Source organism: Netta rufina, assembly GCF_964035555.1.
Source record: "Netta rufina genome assembly, chromosome: 3".
Taxonomy (NCBI): Eukaryota; Metazoa; Chordata; class Aves; order Anseriformes; family Anatidae; genus Netta; species Netta rufina.
The window spans coordinates 118,137,786-118,159,893 of record NC_140125.1 but is presented as its reverse complement, the minus strand read 5'-3'; the positions used below and the strand labels follow the sequence as shown (position 1 = coordinate 118,159,893).

Below are 22,108 nucleotides of genomic sequence, written 5' to 3'. Positions count from 1 at the left end.
TCCTGGTTTTGAGCTAATATTGGAGATGTGGGCAGCAGGGAAGGGAGATAAGATCCCTCTTCCTATAGGACCCGCGTCCTAGCCTTTGCTTGCCCCAGCTCTTCTGGTACAGCCGGGTCCCTTTTATCCTCTTGACCGCCCCATAGTTGTTTGGACCTCCCAGCAGCGAGAGCTGGGCTCGGGGTGCCGCAGCTCGTCGTGCCTTGTAGTGGGGCAGTGATATCCTCAGGTCCAGGTGAAACCTGGAGCCCTGCCCCGCTCTGAGCTCCTGTCAGCCTCGTGTGCCTCCTGGACCTGGTGTTCTCATGGCTCGTAACCACGTCCAGCTGAGCAAACTGGCTGCTGCAAGGGGGTTTTGCGTTTATGGGACTGTGCCCCTCGTGCTATCGCCGTAGCCTTCCTCGTCCCTTTCGTACCGGTCCGGCCATGCCATCTGCAGCCACCAGCTTCTCTTTGTTTCCAAAGGATACACGGCCTGTATCCACCCAAGGTGCTATCAAATGCAGGGTTTCTTCCAAAAAATACCTAGCCCCTTCGCCCCTTTCTGAGCTGTGAATGAGGTGACGTGGAAGGGGAAGGAAGGGCGGCTGCAAGGAGCAGCTCGTGCAGTAGGAAAGGCCTGACCTGTGGGCAGATGGAGTTGTCTCAAACCTACCTCAGAGGCCAGCTGTGGCTGCAGACCACTCTTCCCTCTTGCTCCTGCCCACTGCCACCCGTACGTCTTGGCAGGAGAAGCCCAAATCCCACCGGCTCGGTCCCCTGCTGCCTCTTTGCCGGTGGGCAGCATCTTCTGCCCGGGGTTTCACGGGGCACCGGGCTTCTTTGGGTGCCGTGCACCAGCCTGGATTGGGCAGGTGGGCGCTGAAGGGGCACCTCTCACCCCGTAGCTCTCCTCCGGGGATGCTTCTGTAGCCGGGCTTTGCTGTTGGTGCCTTTTGTGCAGCAAAGCCGGCTGTAGGCTTCGCTCTGCGTCGCTACGGCAGGAGCAGGCGAGCGGTGCGCGGGGTCGGGGAGAGGCTGGGAAGCCTTTGGTGCGCAAGTCGGGATCGAAGCCCACCTTCCTCGTGGGCAGGGGGGATGCGTGGTCTCGTGGCGTGTCCCTCGCTCAGCCCCGCGGGCGGCTGAGCTGAATCCGAGCGCGATTCGAGCTCGGGCTCTCGTGCGGTGGGGCTGGCACAGTTGTCTTTCATACTTTTTTTTTTCTTCATCCCTGTTTTGGGGAATGGGAGACAGTTGGTTCTCTGCCACACTTTGATTTTTTTTTTCCTCCCCCTCTTTTTGTAGGTGTCTTTTTTCCTTTCCTCCTCCGTTCCGTGTTGAGCCTCAGCTAATGCTGGGCACGGAGGGAGAAAATGCGTAGGGACATGAGTACAGTCGGTCAAATTCCGCTTGTTCCTCCATCTCTGTGACTTCTGGGTGTCAAACAAGATACCAGCAGGATTCTAGGGGAAGGATTCCTTCCCCCTTTTTCAGGAGAACTGAGGAAGGAGACTTTGGAGCAGAGCCCTTGATGGCACCTTGCAGTCGCTCCTCGTAGTCCTTGCTGGGCAGATAATTCACCGTTTGGCTCAAACAGAGGCAGTGCAATGTGATGAGAGGGCAGGGAAAGAGCTTCATGTGAGAGAAGATGGGGAAAAAGGTCTGGTGCGAGACGCTTTTCCTTTCCACTGCCTCCTCCTTCCCCGGCCACCCGCTGCCACGTGCCCTCCAGGAGCACCCGGTGGCCGGCGTCTCCGGAGCCAGTGCTGGGGCACTGGCTCTGTTAACAACTGACACAAACAATCCCCCAAAAAACTGGCTGCTGAATGATTCCTCCTCCTGCCTGCTTCTCTTCAGGCAGCTTTCCCACTTGCACAACCCTGCGTCTCCACGAAGTCACTACTTGTGTGTTGGATCCCAAGTGCCTTACGTTGCCAGGTAGCCTCCTGTGCTAGATCCGTGTGCTGTGTACCCGAAAGCCTTCCCTCTCTACGACTTCTGTACAGCATATGCCACATCCGTGTATTTTTGTTTGTTTGTTGGTTTTTTATGTTGTCTTTTTTTTTCATAGAGCTACCAGTAAAAGGGACGGTTTGGTTTGGAAACATTTCCACGTTGCTTATTTTGGGTTGGGTTGGTTTTTTAAACCTAGAGCTGATGTTTGTTGTTGGTTGTTTGTTGTGTTTTTTTGCCCTCCTGTCTTTAGTCTTCTGAAATCTCCTCCTGTTGTGCCTGAGCGTGGCATGACCCCGTTGTTTTTCTGTGCTGAGCCTTTGCTGCGAGGCAGCACTCACCCTCGTCCCAGAGGTTTCCAGTCTGCTTCTGTCTCCGTCTTGTAGTGCAAACACCATCCCCGGGCTGCGAGCCTGCAGCAGCTCCTCTGTGTCCACGGCATTTCTCAGCAGACCAAGCCTTCTTCTCAGCCCAAAAAGCTATTTCTTCCCCCAGATGGGGAATTTCCATTGCAAGCCCTTAGCAGTCCTCGACTGCTTTGCGTAGAGATGCTGAGAGCCCCCTTTGACTGAGTGGATGCTCTTCTTGCGCCCCATCCAGTCCAGCTCCGTGTCTTCTGCAATAAAAAAGAAAACCCAACAAACCCAACCCCAAACAGGAGCTCTTGTCTGTCGCAGCGTGGAAACTGGTAGAGACTATGCAAAACTTGCAAGTTCCTACTCCTGGTGTAATGCTTTTGCTTGCTCTGCACCCTTCCTGCGGGCATCAGACTGCTTTTGTAGTCTGTGTTCGTTACGGGGACTGAGTACTCCGTGATTTTTGGTGTGATTTTTGGTTTTCCTGCCCTAGCCTAGGAAAGCTTTTGAAAAAACCCGACAGTAGTTCTCTCTTTTTGTCTTAGATAGCTGGGGTAATGGGCTTGGGAAGAGAAGGGGGTTGAGGAAGAACAGATGTAGCATTTCACTTACAATGTCTGAGTGACTCTTACATTATGGGGCATTACGGTTACGTTGTTTTTGTTTAGGATTCTTTCTTCTTACTCATTTTGGGGTTAGTGGTAAAGAAAAAAAGTTCCAGTTTCCCCGTAGGTCCCCTTGCCCTTGACTCACTGTTTGAAGATGTGTTTTTGGTAGGCTTCCATGCTGGAGGGGAGAAAAGACTGCTCTAGGATGCCTCCCCCTGACCCCCAGTTACTCCGAAGCCTGTAGGTACCCCGGCTCTGTTGCAGTGCGTGGGGATTTACGGCAGCACCTGCCTCTTGCCTCGGATGAACTCTTGGTAGACGGACCCCGACGTGCATCAACAGGAGGTGGAGATGCTGGGCTGTGATTTACAGCCTTCCTGTAAGCTTTAGGAGCGTGCTGTAGACAGTTTGGCAGGCTCGACACTCAAACTGTGAAGTATGTTACGTAGCCTCGGGGCCGGGGGCGGTGGTTGCTGGCAGTGGGTTGTTGTAAACGCCAGGCGGAGGCACAAAGCTTTTCCTTGGACACGTTGGGCTCCACGGACCAAACTTCAGCAAAGGAACCCAAGGAAAAATTCTGTTCTTCCATATTTAGTGCAAAAAGTTCCTGATTTTGGAGGGGGCGGGGAGGGAAGTGACCGCCTCCGATATTTTATCTCATTTGTTTCATCCTTCCTGTCACTTCAAATTTTTTTGTACGTTTTTTTTGTTTGTTTGTTGACGTTTGTTGTTAAATGACTTTTGTGATAAACTCAACAAAAGTATTTTCGGAAATAAATAAAGAAAAGGCATCGATTCCTCCACTGCTGCTGTTCACCGATGCTTTATCGCGGTGCCGAGTTGTACGGTTTCACAGAGCAGGCTGGGGTGGGTTGTACTTCTCCTCCTCCTGCCGTGCTAGACGAGTCTGTTCCCTTTGCTGTGGCATCTATTGCCCTCAGATTCCCCACAGCTGCGGCTCCCATTCCTGAATTTTCCGTGTCATAGGCAGCTGCTTCTGAGTTAGTTATCTGTGGCTGCCTCGCTCGCTGGGAGTGGAGGATAAGGGCATTTGGGGGATATGATTTATTTGATGTGGCTTTGGTGGATGCTTTCTGGTGAGCTAAATTGTATACTTTCCGCAGCTGGCCCTGGGCACGCTACACGATTTGGTTGAGTATTAGGTTACCGTTTCATAGCATGTGCAGCAAACAAATTCCGACTTTCTTTTCTACGGCCTACAGCTCCAGTAATTTCATCTGTAAGTTTTTGGCCTCCGGCAAAGCTGATTAGGGTGCCCTTTAGAAGTTAGCCTTTGTCAGCTGCTGCTTGGAAGGCACCTCGTGCAACGCCAAGCCGTGCTTTGAAATCAGAGGTGGACCCGAGATAGCTCGAGCGACTCTCGGTCGGAGCGAAGAGCAGCACAAAACGGGCCCAGAAGGGAAGAGCGGTGACCTTTCTGAACAAGGGGAGGCAGGAGGGAGCCGTCGTGTGGAGACTCAGCTGGCTGAGGGCAAGTGGGAATCCACAGCACAAAAGCTGATTTAAATAAGCACTTCGTTCCAAAGAGCTTCGTTCTCTGCTGTCTGCGTGATAGCTGCCCTTCATCTGTGCTCAACGGCAGTACCTGGCAGGTGTCATCGGGGCTGAGAAGGCTCCTGCCCCGTTTACCTTCACGAAGAGATGAGCAATCTGAGCGAAAGTGTCAGAGCTCTATTGCTATGCCAACTGTTAAGTTTTTCCTTTTCATTGGACCCAGCCTGTAAGCTGACAGATTGCCTGAGATGGGTTTAGACAGCATCTCGGTTCGAAAGCCATTCTCCCAACCTTTGTTAAAAAATGCAAAGCTGCTGTCAGCGGATCTGTGTACAAACCCTGCCATTTCCATGAGATATGTGAGAGCTAAAGCACTACTCCATTTCAAGTAAATCAAGAATCAGAATTGTTTTTGTGGTGGTATTTTTTTTTTCTCATTTTAATCCTTAGCTACTCCAGGCACTGAGATACATTTATTTTAAGGGGACTTGTTAACACTATAGCAGCCATACATGACTTGCTTACATTCAGACTAGCAAGCATGAGGGGTCCGTGGCAGGGCTCTTGGGTCTTATTGTAATGCAAACAAAAAATTAAACTGGCAGTCGTTGCTGCTTGAAGGTGAAAGGCACCTTTCAACTCTGTAAGAGAAATCCAGAGTGCTCATCACTCCAGGTTTCAGAGCTCTTTTGCTCTAGCCTTACTTGCTAGTTCAAGCATTTAAAAGTTGTGAGGACAACAGAAGAACCTGGCTTTTGGTTCTCCAAAACATTTTTTTCCTGTGAGTTTCATTTCAATATCCAGCAGTTCAGAGGTTGAGTTTGGTGGTAGCAAAAAGGGCAGGGAGAGGTTGGGAAAGAAACAAGTTAACCAAGCCAGGGTGAAATTAGTAAGGAGGGAAGGGTGAGTGAAGCAAAGGTGAAAACTAGAGCATCCTTTTTGAAGTATGATGTCGTCCAGTCAGCTCAGGTAAGGATATTACTGCTGGTCTTGTGCTTCAGCTTCACGAGGGGAAGGCTCTGAGGAAGTCACGGTAGTTTATCTTGTCTTCTCCACAAGAACACAGGTCAATCAGCTGGGGGGAAAAAAGCAACAGCGTGAAGAGTTGGAAGAAGCTGCAAACATGTATTTTTTTAGGGAGAAGTATCCAGAGGTACGCCTTATGTGACAGAGCAGAAGATCTCGTTCCCCCGTGTGGAAGAGCCTCCTACCTCAGTAGCATCACAGGTAACCTCGAGTGCTTATGGCTGACCTATGCAGGGACAAGAGCTTAAAGCGTGTGAGTTTACTCCTGATTGCCCTCTAAGTGTCACCACAGTGACAACGGAGCCACGGAAAATGAAGTGTGACCACAGACTGGCACAGGTCGCAGCAAATCCTTCAGAAACCCCGTAGAAATCCCTGCCAAAAGCGTGATGGAGGCAGCATATCCGAACGGTCACTGTTCAGTGATGTCGCTTGCTGTGTGCACACGGCATAAAGTGGAGACACAGATAATTGAGCTCGGTGACAGCCCTGCTAATGAGCCAGTTCTGGTATCCATGCCTGACCCTGCATTGTGTTACAGAGCTATAGCCTTTGTATGCTTACGGGGAAGAAAGAGGGCTTTTGTTTCTTTAATTGCATAACTAATCTCCTTCTGACACCCAGGGAGATGGAAAAGGTCTAATATCACAGTTCCTTGAAAGGATTCTTCTTCCCCTTGTCGCTTGGAGACAGATTTACTAGTGTTGTTCTTGTGTGACTGACAGCTGTGCTCCTCTCTGGGCCAGACAGTAGTTAACTATCTGCCGTATGCTTAATTTATCGCGCCGTCACGGTCCCAGGGGCTGTGGGCACGTTCTTATTAAGATTTCAGGAGAGAGGAGAGGAATGCTTTTAGTGTTCGGGTCCTAGGTGGGGATTCAGACACAGGGTTTGAGCCTCATTTGTCGCAGGCTCCCTGTGTGTGAGAAGGAAGGATGGTCACCACCTTGTACCTTAAATTCCTCAGGGCACTGGTTAAAGGCCTTTACTCACTGCACATTTACAGAATTAATTACCCTGCCTGTGCACCTTTCTAACCACGGCTGTGATGCTCACATCTGTGGGTTAGAACATGGTTTTTTAGCAAGGGAAATACTCCCTCTGGTTTCTAGGCTTCCTTAAAGCACGAGACTGCCTTTCCTGGCCCTAAATCTTTTGTATATCTCCTTATACTAAGCACAGATCCTTGCCAGTCATGTTCCCGGAAGCATTCTCCCTCCTCTCTGCAAGAATTTTTAGTTTCTTTCCTGTTTTTGCTCATTGTGCCCTGCAAGTCTGTTTCAGTTGGGTTAACCAAGAGGCCGCAGGTGGCCCGAGCTATGGGCAGCAGAGGAAGCTGGGTTGCTGTGTGGGCTTGCTGAACTTCAGTGACAAATGGGCACAAACGTTATAAACAGAAAAAAAAAAAGGATCACAGGCTGACTTCACTCAGAAGGGTCAGGCTGCCAGCTGAATGTGGAAAGGATTAGTAATGGATATGATTATTACTATTATTTTTGTTGTACTACGCTTAATTCTCAAATATTCAATTCAGCTGCTCTAAATTCACAATGTGTCTGTGCTTTCCTAAGGCTGAGCCCCCAAGCACCTCAGTGTCAACTCCTCTCAGGCCCAGGCGTGCTCAGGTCAGGACAGACACTCAGGAGCTCTGCAGTAGCCTATTCCTCATCTCCATCATGATTTACAACCTCCTCGTCTGCTTCTATCCGAGACCTGACCCAGCAGGCACCTTCAGCTTCACGTAACAGTGCAGCTGAAAACTAGGCTGCTTATGTTGGGGGCAACCCGGGTTACATTTCTTCCCTTTATTTAGCAGACATTAATCATTATCTCATCCTCTAAGAGAAGAAAGGCTCAGTCCAGCAGCTCAGAGGCCTTTCTGAATCTCACCCCGTTCTTGAAGCTGTTCCCCTTTGTAGGATAGAATAGCTGTTGGCCTAGCCTGGTTGGGCTGGTTTGTGGAAGAGCTCTTTTGGAACACCCACAGGAGGGGAATTCAACATGCACAGCACCCCTTCCTTCTAACCTTGTTAACCAGAACAGCATTGGTCGGCACGCTTAGGCTGTTGCAAAGGGATAAAAATTTTGCTTTGTCGAGGACACCAGAGCCATCCTTGTCACACCGAAGAAGCGCCTCCTGGATGCTGCTGTTGTTCAAGTAATTATGGAGCTTCAGCTCTTCCTGAACCCGCACAATTAATTCATCCAGTTCTTGCTGGCTGGACCCTAGTGCAGGGACATCACTGTAGAAGGAAAGGGAGAAGAGGATTTCATGTAAAAGCTATTTCTGGCAGCCCTACTGTGATGCTTCTGTGCTGGCTGCCCACCATGGCTGGCCAGGCTTTATTTCTGAATACACAGCAGGCTTCTGGGGTGCTTGGTTTATATGGCAAGCTCATCTCAGCTTGGACTGAGAGATGAAGCTTAGTCTTCATCTTGGACATTAGGTAAATATGTTTTACCATCTGCATGGCATTTGCTTTGTAAACCCTTTGTCTGCAATTCCTTTGGGATAAGGAGGGTTTTCTTGTATACTTCATACAGTCTGAGGAATTGCAGTGCAACTCCAGTTTCAAGCAGACCTTCTGAAACACCATGCTATGAGCTGACTCTTTGTGAAGTTATAGGATTGTTACTAGGTCACCTAAAATGGATCCAGACAGACACCTAAAAAGGGTATGTGGTCTAGGCTCTGAAAGGCCATTGCAAACAAAAAAAAAAAGACTCCACTGACCCTCCTCTGAGCCCGCAGACAGCGTTAGCAGCACCTATTACAGATCACTGCTCCCTTCTGGAAAAAGGTGACTGCATCCATTTAGCTGAAGGTGTCTCTTCTGCTGAGACAGAACTGCCCCACAAGGTTTTGGGGCCTGTGGCAGCAGTGACATTATATTGTACACACCTCATACCCCCTGTATGTGTTCAAACACGAGATCTTGGAGCTGAATAATCAGCTGAGCAGCCATTAGACAGCAGGCTGGAGCCCATGGAGGCTGCTGGAAATCCCCTTCATTGTCAGCCCTGAGTCTCATTTAGCTCCACAACACCATCCTTTGAAGCCTACCTTTTGGCAGTCTCCTCCACCACCTGCCGTGGGCGAAAATGATCCCTCAGGGACTGCAGGGTTGCTGCAGGGAAGCGCTCTGCGTTGCTCTCCATGTAATTAAGCACGTATTCATCAGCATCAGTGATAACAAACCTGTGGCCAAACACTGTGGAAGAGGCATTAAAGCAAGCAGTGCTACCTGCCTTTCAGCATGGGTAAGTCACTTCATCAGCTAGGAGGGAGCATGTTTTCTCCCCTGCGGTTAGGGTCAGAGCTGACTGGGCTATTTGTTGCAATCCTTAGAGTGTGAAGGGTTTCACTCACCCAGAGGGAATTTTGTCGCAAGAGCAGCTGCTGAAAGCAAAGCCCCCATGCCTGGGCTTAAAATGACTCCCCCATTAGCACTGGTGTGTTTCTAACATTTCAGTGTTACATTTATTTTCCACACAGGATAGGTTAATGGCCTTTGTTACTGGCCGTAGTAACAAAGTTACTGGCAGAGCTTTAACCCCGTGAATCCTGGCAGCTCCCAAAACGTGAACACCTACAATGAAGAACATATCCCTTTTCCTAATTATGTGACAGTAGGAGAATTATATCCATTCACACCAGCTGGTGACCTGGAAACTCAATGCAACCAGATCTAGAAGGAGCAGATCTCTCAAATGCAGGAAGGCAAATGCACTGTCTGTGCCACAGATGACAGGTCAGGCACTGAAAACCAATGCTCAGAGCACTCCTAAGCCAGGCTGGGTCTCACCTTCAATCGTAGAACCTATGGTGAAGTCGGAGGGCCCGTAGTAGACGGCATTGTCTGTAGTAGAGCCTGGTTTGGCAATCCTGGTCTTTCCTAAGTACTTGCCCCCAATGATGCCGGAGTTACGGACTGGGGGCTCGTAGATGCTGATCATGTCATTGGAGAGGAAATAAGAGAGGATGAAACGACGCTTCCTGTCCTCGGGGTTTGGTGACTCCTAGAAGAAAGGGAGTGGCTTTGGAAAAGAACATTTGAACCAGGTTTCTTTTTTCCTGAGGAGCTCAGGACTACCATGTAACCTACTAGTAATAAGCACCCGGACTTCATAGCTTTTTTTCTAGCTGACTAAACAAGGCGGTTGATGCAGGCAAAAGCTGCAGATGCACTGACACTGGGTAACAAAGCCCTGGACAGCATTAAATACCTGAATTCCAAAGGTTGCTTGTTCTTGTTGGGCTAACAAGCAGAATTTGGGATGCAGTGACCAAATGTATTCAGTGTTTCCAGACTGAGTAATCCAAGAGAAAGGAATATCCTATATGGAATGACTCATCACTCAGAGGAATTCCAGCTGTAAAGATTACTATTGAAGTTGTATTTTTCATTCTAATGGTTGCCTGAGAGGGGCCGGTGCTGCTTGGTGCTCTTACTCACAGGAAGACACTCCCCTGACACACCAGTGGGTTTACTTGCTTAGTTTAAAAGTAAGTTGATCTTAACTCGTCAGCTGTGACCTTTAGGAACTCCTGCACAAAAGGGAAAAGAAATCAGCCCTTATTCACCCTGAGTGTTTGGAGAGGGCAGGCACCAGGCAGCACAGGAAATGCCATTGCTGCTGCTGGACGTGCCAGAGGTTCCTTGCATAAACCAGCTGCAAAGCTGGCAGAAAGGCAAAGGCCTGAATGCCGTGGGTTTTGGAAAGCGCTGTCCCCGTGCTCTGTCCCCAGCTTCTGCTCCAGCACTTTGCTGCTCTGCTAGCACAGCCCCTTGCTGGCTGCTGCAGCTGGGACTGGCCTGGGGAAGGGCAGGTGCTGAGAGCCAGCAGCAGAGAGACAGCAAGCTCACGCTTCTGGCAGCAGTCGGAGGCAGGCAGAGGCACGGTGCCCAGTTGCAATGCAGTTTCAATTAGGGCCATCTGTCACGTGCTGATGTCAGTGGGAGTTTTTCCATAAATGGCTGTGGTTTTGTAGCACGTCTGTTTTGCACTGCCTGGCCCTGTTTTTTTTTCCTACCTTTGCGTGCTTCTAATTGTCCCAGCAAGCACACAGTAACCCAGGGGCATCCCCTAAGGGTCACGAGCGTTGGCTCGGGGAAATCTCTTGTCCCACCAGCACAGAAGAAAATTTGCTAGCAGCCTTGTCTGAGCAGCCTGTTTTTCCCATTCTTCTGACTCTAAAACATGACCTGATGTAACCACTATATCATCAAGGAAAAGTCTTACCAGGGCCACCTGGTATCGCAGCACTTTGTGGTCGTTCTCTAGCATCTTAATTATATCTTTCCGGGGAGGCTTCGGAAACAGAGAAAAGCAGTTCTGAAGAGAGTCTTCAAGGAAGCCGTAACCATTATAGGGAGGAATTACCTGCAGCCAGAGGAGATACCAAGCAGAAACAGCTGAAACTAAGAACAAGAACCAAGCAGAAACAGCTGAAACTAAGAACAAGACAATGTTTGCAAGACAGATTATCAGAAACCATCTGTTGGGAAAGATCTCTTCTGTCACCAAGTGGCAAGTGCTGTGCCACCCTGCCCAGTAAAAAGGCTACTAGCCCAAGCATGTATTGGACTCCTTATTTATAGAAACACTTAAGAGAGCTAAGAAAAGCTTAGTCAGAAAGCCAGGTAATTTCTTTGAATAAAGAGACTAATGGTATGCTAATAACTTAACCCTTCCTGTGCAGAGGAACTCAATCATCTAAATGGTTACACTGCTAATCAAAGCCCCATCAGGTTTGTGGGCTAGGCCAGCTAACACTCCGCACTATTCCTGGGTGCAGTCTGGGAGATAACATGGGCAATGACTATCCCCAGCAAGCACTTTGGACTTAGCAACCCTTTTTTGGAGAATGAGGGAGAGTTTAGTGGTATGAGTACAGCCAGACTGTGCCAGTTAGCTTCGCAGTCAGGAAACAAACCCTGACATTATTTAATTTTCTAGTATAGGCACAAGCAGAGTGCTTTCTATCACCATTAGCAAGTGTTCTGTCCTTTACAGTATTCAAAATTGACGATTTCAGAGGACTTTCACTTTTTTATGAATTATGACCATCCTTGCCTTGTCTTCCTCGAGGTACTTGCTTACAGCTTTCCTTTATGCTGAACCTCTTTACAACCTCTTGCTAAGCTGAACCTACACTTTATAACCAGAGCTTACACGCACTGCAGCTTTCCCTCCCTGCCTTTGGGAAATTGTTTACAGCACCTGGGGCACTTCCTCAGGTGGTTTCTCCTTTATCTCCACTGGCTGGAAGTCTGTGATGCCAAATTTGTCGCGATAGAAGTTTCGCGTGAACTCGTCGCAATCATAGATGAAGAAATTGCGTCCAAGGAGAGTGGTGGATTTGCCAACAGCAAAATCTTTAGCTGTGTACCACTCAAGTACCTCCTGATCAGAGATTTCCAGCACACAGCTTGGGAAGGTCTCTAAAGCACAAGGGAGCAAAAAGAAAAATAAATCAATCAGGTAGATGTTAATATTTCATTGCGAAAAGGGATACAGAAGCAAGTTGTATAAAAATCTTCAGGGAGCTGCTGGTATTGTTCTGCTTCCCCAAAGATAAAGACTCGAGTGATCATTGAAATAACTTATTTGGCCGAAAGCTGATGACACTTGCAGTGTTCTCATCACAGATACTCCAGACTTGATGTATCTCTGACACAGCCTCCACACCTACGCCCACCCACCCAGGCACTTTAGCACAAGCAGATGTGCTGGCTGGTCTAAACTTACTTTGCTTCTCCACAAAGGTTTTGGGCAAGCGTTGGCGTTTTATCAGTACTGGGAATGGGTCTCTGCCATCGTTGTGCTTGTGGACCTCCCGAACCTCCACCGTGTCATCTGCCAAGTAGTAATGTATGATGTAAGGCCGATTCTCACCAAACATGCTGTTGGTGTCATCCCACATGGCATAGAAGCGAAGGACCTGGGGCACAAAAAACAAACATGGGTTAGAATTACTAGCACTTTGTCCAAATTAAGTTGATTGGAATGGGTTAGGTGATTGGATTCAGCACTCTTCTCTGCCAGGAACAGAAGAACCAAGCCCTTGTTGTACTGTGGGCACTGGGATTCTTCGGCTGCTGAGGCAGCAGAGGGAAGGGCATCAGGAGCCTGGAGAGCTGAACAGGCCTGGCTTACCTTGAATGCAGCCGTGAGAAAGAACAATATGGGCTAAGGCAAGAAATTTAGTTCAGGAAGTGTGAGGAAAAATGGGGGAAAAAGTGATTAAAAATTAGCAGAAAATAATTACCTGAGGTGAGCAGGGAAGTCCTCTTAATGGAGGTGATATTTCTAATGAAACTTAACAAAGTGAGATATAATTATCATTTTGACTCTTACACCTCTTTGAGGTTTCATGGCCAATTCTTTACCACTCTCATGATGAGGAAGGCAGAGGGGAATGTACGGAGCTGTCCTAAGGAAGCTGCCTTCACTATAAACCCCATCTTATTTCTTACTATTGGAAATTTGCTTTAATGCCACAGAAGTCAAACAGTTCATACTGCAGGGCTTGCAAGTCCATTGCCTACTGGTGCAATGCCTGCTTGGCTTTGTGGGATCATGTTGACCTAATGGCAACCTAACAAATCCAAGTGACAGGCGCTGCTTTGGGAGCGCTGCACTCAGTGGAACAGCTCAAAAGTTCCCCAAGGTGCAGCTCCTACACACACACCCCAATAGCTGTCACAGGCAGAGCTGGCCCAGGCGTGACTGCATCATCCCCGTTCATATTAGAACTGCATCTGCTCCTGTCTGCTAACTTCCCAAGGCAGGTGGCTTACAGCATCCCAAAAGAAAGCAAGAAAGAGATGAAGGATCTGGAGAATGGGCTCTGCAGTCCAAAGACAAACTGTTCACAAGGCACAAAGTTGAGCAAAAAAAAGATTTTGTTTCTCGCAAACACCAAGAAAGGAGCAAATTTGGAGTCTGCGCAGTGGACTGGAGTTTTTTAAAACGATTAAAGTTGCAGGCATTCACAAGACCCGAGTTTCTATGACACATGTAGACTATAACTTGGGTAATTGCTGCCAGCGCACTCACCTGCTTGTCGTAAGTCAGAAACTGCTTCAGTTGGTCAAAGTCTGATGGTGTGATGTACATGCGCAGGGGCATCCGACGCATTTCTGTGTAAGGATCAAAAACCATTTTCTCTGGCTGGTTCAGTTCAATTCCTTGGCTCTCCAGGAACGCCTAGGAAAGTCATCTGAGGTATTAGTTGCTGCCACAAACTCTGATGATACAAAGTGACTAGCGATAGGTGACTTTGTTTGCCTTTACAACACGCAGGGAAGTCCTGCCCTCAATGTCCTAAGTCAGTTTTTACTCAAGCACCATCTTCCTTGGCCTTGGGGCTTTAAATAGAGGATAACAGTTGGGTTGGTCTCTTTTATGTAAAACAAAAAGATTAAGTTAATGCATAACCATGGATGTAGTTGGTCTAAATTTGCAAAAGACCCGGGGTTCTCCATTCCATCAGACAATGGAAGTTAGTGCAACCCGTACCAGTGGCCCCTGTGGCCAGGAAGATGTGTGTCCAGAGTAACAGTTTTAGCTCCTTTTCCAGGAGGAGCACTTTTCCCACAGAAGAACAATCTGTTTGTTTATAAAGGGCTTTTTGGCTTACCTTGGATGCATAAACAAACTCTAGGGCATTGCTTGTGCACTCACCTCTGTCACTTAAAACAACCTCTGAAGTCACTGGACTTCTTCCCTGTTTGGCTTTGGGAAGTGGCCCATGAAAATATTCACCCCAGAAAGCACCTGTGCAAACATCTCCAACAGACTTGTGAGATCACCCTGAAAACTCGCAAGGCAGGTTCACATTTTCAGACTCTTCTGGTCTAGAGGATGCCAATTAATGATAAAATTGACCAGAGACCTTGAGAAGTAGACCCACGTAGCTCATTTCATGTTTTCCATCAAGCAACCAAGATTAACAGGTGAGCCAGCTCTTCATCTGATGTCAACTGACTTTAACGGCCATCCAGCTCCAGCAGAGTAGGCCCCACATGCTCCTGACAGATATATATTAATATATTACACACGATTGGGAACATTCCTGGACACTGAGGCCAACTGGCAAGGAATAACCCTCATCTAAACTCTCTCAGCCTCCGCGATGAGCTGGCTGCACGCAATTCATCTATTGAGAATGGTCCCCGGAGCATTCTAACTCCTGGATTGTTCCTGGGAAGTGCTTGGAAGAACAGTGGTTAGCCAGGGCCCAGATTACACTGGGGACAAACTAAGAGTATACCAGTACATTGGTATTTGTTGTTTTTGTTAATGCATTGTTATTATTTAATTTACTGGTACAGAAATAGCCTGAAATAGAAAAGTAAGCAATGAGTAAGCGCTCTTAGGTCAGTTTGTACCACGATTCTCAATCCACTGACCATGAGTGCTCTTCTGGGCTGGCTGTAGATCAACGCAGAGTTACTGACAGCATTCCCTTTCCCTGTTCTTACCAAAGGAGTATGAAGCTGGAAAAGAGCTAAGATCAGTAATTTCCCTTTCATATATGCAAAATGGTTCATTAGGACTCCAAGCAGTTAAACTGTTGTACACAGAGAAATGAACTCAGACCAATCCTGCTAACACAGAAATGAGCTTTGAGTTTTTGCTGTACCGTATCTGGAGGACAGAGCATGGAGTCAAAACAGCCCTGGGGCAAAAATACTGAGCAGTTATTGTGCCCTCAGCAAGTACCATACCCCAAACTACCTATTGATCTACGGAAAGAAGTCTCCACAGAACACAAAACAAAAGATCTCAAGCCACCTCAGTGTGAAAGCTGCAGGTGCAGGCTACTGGGACTCTAACAGCTCTTGCCACCTGTAACTCCTGGGGTTCTTCGTGTCAGTATTCTCTGTACCAGCAACACACCTGCGTGAACGGGTCACAGTCGACGATGTGGTACGTCCTGCCATACATGGTGATGTCCATGCCTCGATTCAGGTCCTTCCAGTGGTAATGCTCCCCACGGTCATTCTTGGGCACGCGATGGCGTCTGATAAGTTTGCCTTGAGGGATACCAGAGTTCTTCACAACCGGCTCTATGACACATATGCTGTCGTCTTCCAGGTAGTAATAGATACCCACTTGGCGAATACGGTAATGCTCTTCTGTAGAGAGAGGAACATCTTCCTGGAAATAGGCATCGAACTTCAAAATCTGTTGTTTGGGACAACATCCCAAAGGGAGAGAGAAAGAAACAACTTGAACATCATCATTAGTCCGAATAGTTTATTTGTAATGTGCTTCGACAGTGCAAAATTACTGGACTGTAATCTATAAAATCATCAGAGCCTACTGTAGCCTAATCTGTGACTAATGGTGGAGGCATCATGAGGGATTTTATCAGTGTTTGCCTTTTATTGGTTTGGTAGGCATGAGACACTTGTAATAAATGCAGTCCTTTCCCTCTTCCTTTGATCACCTGCTATTTTACCTCCTGCCAGGTGCTTGGTTGCTGCCAGTAATCTCGCTAACTAACACACCTGACTTTCTTTAATAGTCAGCCTCCTTAAACCAGGGTCTACAAAGCTACCTGGTGATTTTTAGTTGAGTTTCACCACATCTGTGGACCTTAGGAGCTGCATGGCTCAGGAACTCATATCCATGAAGAGCCAGTGTGTGCTGGAGAAACAAGGAGAGAAATCAGGGCCCAGAGAAAACGCATGCTGCATACCCTGCCAAAAGCCAGTTGCTCACAGTTCCTGTGCATGAAAGAAGCACAAGTATTCCCTCCAAGCACATTCACTGCCCCTAAGAGGACGTAGATGGCTAATCAAGCCTTGCACGCCCAGCCTACATCAGCCCACAGAGCTAGGTAAGCAAGTGGCTGTTCCTCTGGCCTGAATGAAGGGGCCGTGAAGTGTCTGACAGATTAAATGGCAACATCTACGTGACTCTGAAAGAATGGCCTCTGAAGCAGTAATTAACACAGCACATCTGTTCCCCAGGCTGTCTCACAGATGGGCTGAGGGTTGGCTGCAGGCTGCCTGGCAGCGTGCAGCTCCTGGGGTGTGCTCAGGACTGCCGAGCCCTGCACACGCTGCAGGGACTGCTCTGCCTGGGGCTGCACACGCCCTCGTGCAGCCTGAGCAACGTTGAAAATCGAAGGTCAGCTCAGGACTGCTCCGGGCAGACACACAGCCACCTCCTAGGCCGATAGGATCACCAGGATGCAATGCAGGAAGTACTAACGGGGCAGCGCAGGCTCTAACACGCTGCGGTGACAAGCACGAGCATAAATAGATAGACCACAGCCAGACAGTATGCGAGCACTCCACTGCAGAGTGACTTTTACAGTCTAAGCCTGGTTGCAACCTCAGTATAGCTCTGGAAATGCAGAAGGGCAGGCTGGCTTTTACAGAGCAACGGTTATAAACGGAAGCTTTTCAGAGTTAATCAAACTTCTTTTCAAACTCCTGCTGGAAATGCTCCGGCGTAACTCGTGGGGAATGTCTTACATCGTGTACGTATTATAATCCTCCTCCTGAGCAAAGAAAGCCTCTTTCAGACTGGGGTTCAGCTGTCTCTGACTAAGGGCAATGGCATCTGAAAACTGCTGTACGCTGTCCCATGAACCCTGGAGCTGACTGTTTATGTCTCCGAGCTCGGCCAGCTGATGTTCCTGGAATAAGCTTCTTTCTACCTTTTTGTCAAAAGCCACGTGCGCTGGAATGAAGCCCGAAGGAGGAGCCTGCCTGGCTTGCCCGTAGGTCAGCGTGGGTCTCGTGTTGGATAATTCATCTAATTCAGCCTGCGAAAGCTGATTCACGTACAGTCGCTCCCCGCCGATCCCCACTGTTGGCAGCCGGGAAAAGGCAAAGCCATTTTTGTAGCCCAGGGTCTGCGAGCGATGAAAGGATGTTTTCTGGGGAAGAAAAACCAGATGTTAAAGCACTACACGCACTCAGCAGAGACAGCTACTGAAAGCACAGAGAAACAGTACGAGTCAGACACCCAGAATGCCTCCACGGCGTTTTATTATAACCTACTGCAGCAGTAAATTACAATCAAATTTTATGCTTAGATCAAAAAGGCTGAAATAAAAAAAAAAACAAACAGTGACCGGAGGAACAAAGAAGCAGAGTGATCTCAAATCTAGCTCTGGTGCAGACTTACCACAAGCCTCGGTGTCCAGAATGGGGTGACAGCACTTTGTCTGTCCTAGTATTTGCCTCACTAACTCTTTGCTCCCTTCTCTGTGTTCCTGCAGTACAAAGCACCAAGGGACCCCACTGTTATGCCTCATGGTGCTCCCTTGGCTGTTACACAAGGATGGTTGTGCACCTGCTGCGTTCTCTGTTGATATTTTGTCGAAACTCTCCTGGGGATGATATTCAGAGGGTTTTCCTTGCTGCGTTGAGTCCAGGCATGTCGTGCTCACAGAACTGCAGTCGTGAAACACACCGAACCTACCAAATCCCTCCACAGCCTGTGCAAAGGTCCACACATGAAAAAAGCCACAGCCACAGCTTAAGGCCCTGTAGCCGATTTGTTAGGCCTGATAAGACAAACAGAACTCTGTCTGTGAGCACTGAATAACATTGTCTGTAGGATTCACCTGATATTTTTTGTTTTGATGGTTTCTTCTTGGTGAAGAGCTCTTCACCTGTCTTTGCTCCCTACTTCACGCTAGCTCCTGAGCTGTTCTTGAAGCTAAATCATTCTCCAATGGCACAGGGAGGTCCCTGCTTTGCTCACAGATGCACAAGAGAATATCAGAGCTGAAAACACGATGGGATCTCTGCCTGCCCAGTCGTGTTCTTCACTGCTGAAGATGAAGATCGGACGTGAGTCCACCCACAGACCACAACTGGAACCTCATCTGCAACCCCAAAACCGTCTGAAACAGCGCATGGCTGGCTGCTCCCAGCAGGCCTTCAGCACTCAGTGTTCCAGGGAAAACAGGAGAAACCGTGAGTCCCTGATAATAAAGCCTCTGGCTTTACCTTGAGTTTTGCCAAATAAAACAGAACTGCAGGCATTTCTAGATTTTCTTCAGCTCCTTTTCCAGACCCAGACATGCGATCTGTCCAACCCCGGGCACGTGAACTACTTCTCCTCCTCCCCCTCTCTGCTCTTCATGGTTAAGCCTCTAATCTTATTCGTACCTTCCAGGCCCCACTTGAATTTCAAGTAACTGCCTCTTTTCTCTCCAAACTGGTGCTGTGCATCTCGCAATGCTGTGGGCAGAGCAGTTAGGAAAACAGGTTCGGGGGAAAACAAGAGAATTTACTGAAGACGTGGTAACTGAGTGCTTTATAAACATGAGCCCTGCCACAGGATTGCCATTTCCTCCTGGTAACTAAGTGCCTTTATGCAGGGAAAGCTGTGGGGAAAACATTCAAGGGAAAACCAAGAAGTTTGGCCTTAAACTGGGCAACGGAGGTGTTTGTCAGAGGCAGAGGGGCTTTTAAGGGCCACAGCTGACTAAAGAAACCCTCCCGTGAATGAATAAGGCTCCCAGGTCGCCAGGCCAGCCTGCATCTGGCAGTATCAGGTAACTAACGTAACTTTGAAAGGGAAAGCCCAGAATGTAAACTCCTAATCTCAGTCGCTGCCGGTCCCTATCTGAGAAAATCAGCTGAATTAAGTCCTTGGCTAAGTCTATAAAGCCTCACACAAATGCTGCTTCCCCTGCTGGTGTCTCTGCGCACAGACACACACACACAAAGCTCTAACTAACCACAGCCTCACTCAAACACAAAGATTTTCTTCTGCGCATCCCAAAAATTCATTGGAAAACAAGAATCACGATGCTCATTTTATAGACTGGCAAGGGGAGTTGATTTCACTCGCTCAGGCTCGTCCTGAGGAGCAGTGCAAAGCCATTTGTGGAGCCTGGATCCCCTTAAAACATTACAAATTATTTCAGAGCACCTGAAGTGTTGAACTACCTGCTCTGTTAAGTCCTGCGGGTGTTTCCTACAGGCTGATGTCAGCACAGCCCTTCACGTGACTAAAGCAGGCAGCATTTTACCGATAGAGGAAATAATATTTTGCTAGGAGCAGAGATTTGCACTGTAAATTTCCAACTCAAGCATGCGAATAACGCAGAGATAACCTCTAGAGCTGCCTGATTGAGAGTGTTTGTTACGAGTAACTGACTCCACTTACTGTTAAAGAACTCATCACTGACCTAGAAACCAGTTCGACTGTGCTGGAGGGCACCACGGGGACTGCACAGCGACAGCGTGTCCCGGGCTAATCCACACACAGGCAGAAGAAATAAAAGAGAGCAGTTAAGAGTTATGGAAGTTTCTGTCATGAGGGCACCTGGGAAATACTGCAGCCTCCTCCAGAAATAACCTTGTGGTGGCAGGGGATGGAAGGGAAGCGACCTAGGGAAGCGTCAGAAGCTGTTGAAGTGCAGAGTCTGGAAGGGTCAGCGTTCCACAGGAGCATCCAGGACCAGGAGTGCCACCTCCAGGCATCTCCCTCCTTTTTTTATATATTTATTTTTCAGTGGAGCATGTCCATGACAAAGGTTTCCACGTATGAGGTTCCTCATCCTGCAATATCAGAGCATGCTGGGGCCCTGCCAGGGAATTTAAATGTCTTGGGAGAGATCAGGGGACAAAAAAGGGGACAAATAGGCCTCACTTGAGTACTGAGCTCTCTGGAAATGGGATATTAAGCCCATCCTCAGAGATATGAAGCTCCAGGGGAACGTCGGGCATGCACTAGTATATCTGCTCCCTGCTGAAGTTTGGGAGCATTGCTTCTGAGGGAGGCACTCCAGAAAATTCAAGGATAGTGGATTCTCATCTGAAGATGAGTAATGGCATCAAGACTTGAGATATTAGCTCCCTGGGGAGAAGGAAACTCCAAATCAGTACTGGAAGGAGCCCAGGGAGTATCAGTTTTCTTCTGTGCTACTGCTTTCACAAGAGGTTATCGGGATGGTTTGGGGTTATCAGAACCTCAGCGTGTGGATCATTGGGAATGGAGAAAAGGAAAGGTTGCTTCGTTGCCTAGGGGGCCTGGGCACAGCTGTGTGAGTCTCGCTTCCTTGGAAGGATCCTGGGGGCTGTGACGGCATAAGCTCTACACAGGGATCCCAGTTCTCTAACAGAATATCGGATTCTCGGTTTCCTGAGCATCCCTATGGTTTGATTAAGTTCTCCAGGGGATACAGAGAAGGCATTTGTGGAAGTTATCAGGTGCCTGGTGAGTAGCAGGTCTTGAGATGGGGCAGAGAAGCAGCAGTTTTCCCAGGGGGTTCAAGTTTATAAAGTGACTTTGGGGGAACCCCTTCCCTTGGGGTATCACATGAATTTGATATGGGAAGGGAAACCTCACTCTCCAAAGCTACCAGGACAATTTCAGGGGTATCAGATGGGTGCAAGATGCAATGGGTTCCTCGGGGATGAGTTTAAGAGTACCAAATCCCTTGTAGGGTGGGCTCAGGGATACCCAGCTCCTTGGGAACAGGCTTGAAATCACACTGGGTGCACTCGGGGAGCACCAGGTCTCCTGCGGGCGACCTCAGGGGTACCAGGTGGGGTTAGAGAGTTCAGCCCCCAAGGAGTGAGATCGGCAGCTCTCCGTTGGCTTTGGGAAACACCAGGACACGGACGTTTGGTGGGTGTTAGGTCCCTTGGGCAGCATCAGGAGAGCTCAGAGGGCACCAGGTCCCTTGGGTGCCATCTTGGTGGGTGTTACCTCAGCGGGAGTCACCTCGGTGGGTACTCCCAAAGGGTGCCCAGTGCGTTTGCAGTCTCCCCAACTCCCCAGGCATGGACTGACAGGACTCCAGTGAACTGGGGACCTACCACAGCCCTTGGGGGAATCAGCGGGCAGTCTGTGGGAACAGCGGGTTCCCTGGGATTGGGCTCCGGGCAGGGGTAACACGTCCCCTGGAGGGACAGCGGGTGGATGTGGGGACAGCAGCGCTGCCAGGGAGCCAGGGGAGGGCCTGAGGGGGTCCCTGAGGGAGTCCCTGAGGGGGGAGGGGGCGTTTACCCCCTAGGCCAGGCCTCTATCGAAGGGGGAGGCGTCCCAGGAGGACGGGAGCAGAAGCACGGACGCCGGGGGCCCCGGGGAAGCGTGCTACCAGGCGGCTGTGCTCACCGTGGGGTCCCTGAAGGCGCAGCCCGGCAGGAAGGGCAGCGCCGGGCCCCGCTCCGAGCTCATGGCGGCGGCCGCGCTCCTTCCCCTGAGGGCGACGCCGTCTCCATGGCAACCGCCGGCCCCCCGCCCACTGCGCATGCGCCCGCCCTCGGAGCGCGCATGCGCGCTGGGCGACGGAGCGCGGTTGCCATGGCAACGGGCGGGCCCGCGGCCTTGGCTGCGGCCCTGGGAGGCCTCGGGGCCCCTCGGGTGTTGCCTTGTGGGAGCCCTCATGGCACAGCTGGGGCTGACACCCCCCTGTTAAAATGTCCCCAAAGGGTGGTGGGAGCCCAGCCTTCCCCTCTGGGGGTTGTGCATTGTGTGGAGCCCAGGGAGAGAAGGGGTTTGGGGGGGGGCAAATCCACGCCCAGAGTGCTCAAAGTACTTCAGCAGAAGTGCTTGTGGTGATTTATGATGTGTATAGTGTGTGTATTAGCAGCCGGTCGTAGCACTGACATCATTCCCCTCTTCTCTGCGTGTTTTTTTCTCTCCAGAAAGAAGAAAAAAACAAAACAAAAAACA

The 22,108-nt window shown here is 49.3% G+C and overlaps 1 protein-coding gene across 1 annotated transcript; it reads right to left on the bottom strand.

Moving 5' to 3' along the window:
- Positions 1-5,196: 5,196 nt before the first annotated feature.
- Positions 5,197-21,610, bottom strand: EFHC1 (EF-hand domain containing 1; the record flags this gene model as incomplete). Its single annotated transcript, XM_084283421.1, has 11 exons — positions 5,197-5,486; positions 7,464-7,680; positions 8,502-8,649; positions 9,244-9,457; positions 10,682-10,822; positions 11,663-11,883; positions 12,191-12,383; positions 13,502-13,651; positions 15,347-15,634; positions 17,121-17,342; positions 21,548-21,610. 11 exons carry the CDS (start codon positions 21,608-21,610, stop codon positions 5,415-5,417), a joined length of 1,929 nt encoding a protein of 642 aa, XP_084139547.1. The 3' UTR covers positions 5,197-5,414.
- Positions 21,611-22,108: the final 498 nt, after the last annotated feature.